The sequence below is a fragment of the Berghia stephanieae genome, chromosome 2, assembly GCF_034508935.2.
Source record: "Berghia stephanieae isolate SIO BIC M18660-M18661 chromosome 2, UCSD_Bste_1.3, whole genome shotgun sequence".
In the NCBI taxonomy this organism is placed as follows: Eukaryota; Metazoa; Mollusca; class Gastropoda; order Nudibranchia; family Aeolidiidae; genus Berghia; species Berghia stephanieae.
The window spans coordinates 119,197,802-119,202,801 of NC_088361.1; the positions used below are offsets into that span (position 1 = coordinate 119,197,802).

Sequence of the window (5,000 nt, forward strand, 5' to 3'; positions counted from 1 at the left end):
TTCCTCTCTCTCTCTCTCTCTCTCTCTCTCTCTCTCTCTCTCTTCTCTCTCTCTCTCTCTCTTCTCTCTCTCTCTCTCTCTCTCTCTTCTCTCTCTCTCTCTCTCTCTCTCTCTCTCTCTCTCTCTCTCTCTCTCTCTTCTCTCTTCTCTCTCTCTCTTCTCTCTCTCTCTCTCTCTTCTCTCTCTCTTTCTTCTCTTCTCTCTCTCTCTTTCTTTCTCTCTCTCTCTCTCTCTCTCTCTCTCTCCTTTTTTTCTTTCTTTGTATCTTTCTCTCTCGCTCTCTCATCTAGTTGTCTATCTATGTATCTATCTATGTATCTATCTATCTATCGATCTATCTATCTATCTATCTTTACCTGTATAAATCCCCTATTCTCTCCTTTCTGCTTGTTTGCTTTTTGTTATTTTCATCTTTATCAAAGGTTGAGATGAAACATGGTGTTGATTTTTGTCCAAGGTTGAAACCGAATTCACATATATGCCAACAGCTATTACGATAGAGGTGGTTTTGATTAGGAAGAAGTGAAACCAGATTAAGAAATTCCATTGCTGTTACAAAACTCAAAACGGTATTATATTGTTCCCTAATGTGAGAAATTACAGAGTTTGTTTTTGTTCTTTGTTCGTTTGTTTTAGTTGGGGGTTTTTTCGGGAGGGGTGGGGGTGGGGGGGGGTCATTTTAATTTTGTAAACCAACTTTTGCTGAACGAGTAATTTTAAGCAAATACGGTTAGGGATCGGGATGTCAACATTAGCAATCCACAACAAGAATGGCACAAATAGTTTATCAAAACATCGAAAAAGTGAGGTAAGATGTTATATTCTTTCTCTCTCTCTCTCTCTCTCTCTCTCTCTCTCTCTCTCTCTCTCTCTCTCTCTCTCTCTTCTCTTCTCTCTCGCTCTCTGTCACTTATATATATATATATATATATATATAATATATATATATATATATATATATATATATAATATATATATCTTTCTGATTCAACAAGATAATGAATGTTTCATTCCTTAATTTCAGATATACGTGAAGTTCGTAGAGACGAACACCAGCTGGAGTGGCGTTTTGCGCTTCGGCTTCACCAGCATCGACCCTGCTACTATCCAGGGCCAGGAACTGCCAAGATATGCATGTCCAGATCTTACCAACAAGCCCGGAAATTGGGCTAAAGCACTAGGGGAGCGCTACACAACCAGCAACATTCTACTACACTTTAGGTCAGAAGCCATCTGTTACGCAACCTTTTCTTCAATTTTCGTTAGTAATATTTGTAAATAGATAATAACATTCTATCTGGTTTTGGACATTGGTGGAGAGGGGGGGGGGGGGGCATAGTAAGGAAAGATAAGAATGAATACCTGGCAAGTTGTGGAAAAATACCTGGTAAACGCGCCCGGGGGGGGCAAAGAAAAACACTCATAGACCAACTGAAGGGCTTCACCAACCTAACAATCCAAGAGCTGTTTGAAAAAGCAAGAGACAGGGAGGAATGGAGAGAGATAATTCATGCAGTATCCGAAGCCTGGACCAGGCATGGAACCTAGAAGAAGAAGAAGGAGGGGGGGGGGGGGGGGGGGGGGGGGGGGGGGGGGGGGGGTGTAGGGGTTCGGGAGGAGGGGGGGTGGGGGGGGGGGGGGTGGGCAGTTGCGTCAGGGAATGGAACCGGGTAAGTGTGGGTTGGGGAAAAGCCCAACAGCATGACATTGTTGTGTTTATTCTATAAATAAATGGCATAATTTTTTTTCCTTTAGGCACCTTACAATTTACTTTTATTATTATTATTATTATTATTATTATTATTATTATTATTATTATTATTATTATTATTATTATTATTATTAGTATTAGTATTAGTATTAGGATTATTATTATCATTATTATTATTATTATTATTATTATTAGGATTATTATTATTATTATTATTATTATTATTATTATTATTATTATTATTATTATTGTTATTGTCAATATAGAGATTGTGATATAAGTAAAAATTGCTGTTTAATAAGAGTCGATATTATAATTACTACTGAGAACATTGTCAGGGCTATTTAATTAGGCATCAGAATCAACAATGCAAAAATTGTTTACGGTTATTAATTAGATGTCTAAAAGCTGAGCAGGAGATCGACACCCCCCCCCCCCCCCTTGTCTTTTTTCATTCTTACATATTCAATATTCACATTATATAACGAATTGAGGTCTTTGGCCAACTCTTGAGTTATAAATAGATTATTATTTTAAAGGACAAACCAAACATAAAAACCCCAACAAACAAACAATACGGAAAGCCACGTCAATTCATACAATATTGAGTCATGCACACGTCTATAGTGCTTGCTTTCAATGACGATCATAGCCTTTGGCAATAAGCAGGAACATATTATTTATTTGAGGTACCTATTTTCCATGCTCAACGCAGTTTATAAATCTTCAGCAGGCGATAATAATATGGAATCAAATTTCCATTTCTCACAGTCCAAGTTGTTATTTTTGGTTTACTTTTGTAGCAGAAGTCTTGTAATATTCGGTCGGCATTGTTCATAGGCAGGTACTCGTTCACGCCTGACTCGAGTGGGGTAATATTATGTTTTGTGACTATTGTCCCCATCCAGTCACTGACCACGTTTAACACTACTTGATTCCATTGCAAGACCGCTGAGCTACAGATGCCCTGCATTGTAATATTTATTTAGTATGTCATAAATGTTAATGTTCATCATTATCATCATTGCCCTTTTCACCCTGGGTCAGGGTATAAGCCACAGACAAACGAGTTTCCATCCTTATCTATCCCGAGCTAACTTTTTTTATCTCGTTCTCGTTCTCTGTATATCAGTTTCTTTAATTCTTCTCCATGTTCCTCGTGGCCTTCCCCGTGATCTTCTACCCTGAGGGTTCCAGTCCAATTCTGCTTTATACATGGTGCGAACGTTCCACGACGCAATTCGAAGCTGCTTGTTTGGCGAAGACGTCATCGGGTCAGCAGAGTCCTTTCGGCTTTGTCTGTTGTCCTTCATAAATTCTGTCATTGCAGAAACTCTTCGGTCGCCCAAGCTTTTGTGCTTTAAAAAAGGAGTCCTTCAGAAACATACTATGGCCCTTGTGATAAACCAGGGAGCAGTCACCAGTGTAAGATAACGATCTGAAAAAGTGTATATGAAACAGTGCCAGATAAAGCATACAGAAACATGCGGTATAATGGTATCACGTCTGATCGGTAATCAGAAGGTCTGAGGTTCGATCCCGGGTGATTTTTTTTTTTTTTTTAATGTTTATTTTTTCTTGTATTTTTCTTTCTTGCTTTGTCTGGAAATGTTTCTTGCGCATTTTGTTTTCAGATCTTTAATATGGCCCTTGCAGCCGGAGCTTACCTCGGTTTCTATAGTACGACAAGTGAACTGGATGCTTTCAATGACAAGAGGACCGTCCCATTATTTTTTCAAAACTCATTATGTTCATATTCTCTTATTAAAACAAAACAAAAACCAAAAAAAAAAAAACAACAAAGCCCAAGCCAAGTACAGCAAACATTGTCAGTGTTGTTATAATCTACTTTAGAAAAAATCGATGATCTCAAAATGAAAGAGAAAGCGGTCTATGTGTTAAAAAGAAGCACTCAAGAAATGTCAGGTTTTATATATATATATATTTTTTTTTTATTTTGTGTAATTCTGACCCACCGTTTAAAACGGTATTATGTCGGGATGAAGCCGATACTTAAATTTCAAATTATTAAGTTACGCTGATCAAAAATATGAAATCTTAGCTTTCATTTTTCTAAATACTGTATTCACTCTACTCAATAAGACATATAAACTCAAGTTAAGAAACTGGGGAAGCAGGCAGTACGATAAAGATCTGATTAAGTATGTTTGAAAGGTCAGATCAAGCAAGAAAGAAAAATACAAGGGAAAAAAAAACATCCCAAAAAAAATCAGTCTACCTCGACTGGGGTTCGAACCTCAGATCTTCTGATTACCGGTAAGACGTGCTACCGTGTAATGGTTTTAAAAAATAATTTAAAAATTGACATTTCTTGAGTGCCTTTTTTAACATGTTAGACCTCTTTCATTTGTGCGGCTATGTGGTCTTGTGGTATGTCACTCGCTTTTGGATCGGAAGGTCCTGGGTAGAGCCTCGCATAGTTGAGTCCTGGGAAAAGACTCTTTACTCACATTCTCTCATCGTACTCAGGTGTACAACAAGTACCTGGTTGTTAACAGCGTAAAACAATTGTAATATGGCGTCATGTCACGTCCTACATGTTAAGTGTTGCTGTTGGCCATGGACCCCCTTGTAAAGCGCTTTGCGCACGTTTAGTGGATATTGCTCTATATAAAAGCTCAATCATTTTTTTTAAGATCATCGATTTTCCTAAAGATTCTGGCATCATTGTTTTCTGAACGTGTTTTTTTTATAATTACAATTGTGTAATGCGGGATATTCTACTAGTCCTTGGGCACGATGATGGGCAGAACTATATTTGGGACATCATTCAATGGTAAAAAGACCCATTATTTATCTAGAACTTTGTGGTCAATTACTCAAGATCTGCCGGGAGGCCTTTGATGATTCCGGTCGTCAAGCGTGTATGCATCTATAGAAAATAGCCATGAACCCACCAGTCCGTATTATTATGTATATTCATTCATTTGTTTCAGTGTAAATGCGAACGGCGAGGTTACCTAGACGACGAGGAGAAGGGCATCTTCTTCAGCATGTATGCATCTATAGAAAATAGCCATGACCCATCAGTCCGTATTTATTATTATGTATACTCATTCATTTGTTTCAGTGTAAATGCGAACGGCGATGTTACCTAGACGACGAGGAGAAGGGCATCTTCTTCAGCATGTATGCATCTATAGAAAATAGCCATGACCCATCAGTCCGTATTTATTATTATGTAGTATATCCATTCACTTGTTTCAGTGTAAATGCGAACGGCGACGTCACCTACGGAGTAGACGGCGAGGAGAAGGGCATCTTCTTC

The 5,000-nt window shown here is 38.1% G+C and overlaps 1 protein-coding gene across 1 annotated transcript in view; it reads left to right on the forward strand.

Annotated features, from left to right (window-relative positions):
- LOC144966416 (uncharacterized) overlaps positions 1–5,000 on the forward strand; it is a 42,961-nt gene that overhangs the window by 19,971 nt on the left and 17,990 nt on the right. Inside the window, exons 3-4 of the mRNA XM_078902839.1 lie at positions 1,025–1,221; positions 4,940–5,000. The exon at positions 4,940–5,000 is cut by the window's right edge and continues 88 nt beyond it. Of these exons, the coding sequence (XP_078758965.1) occupies positions 1,025–1,221; positions 4,940–5,000 (258 nt within the window). The remainder of the gene's footprint in view (positions 1–1,024; positions 1,222–4,939) is intronic.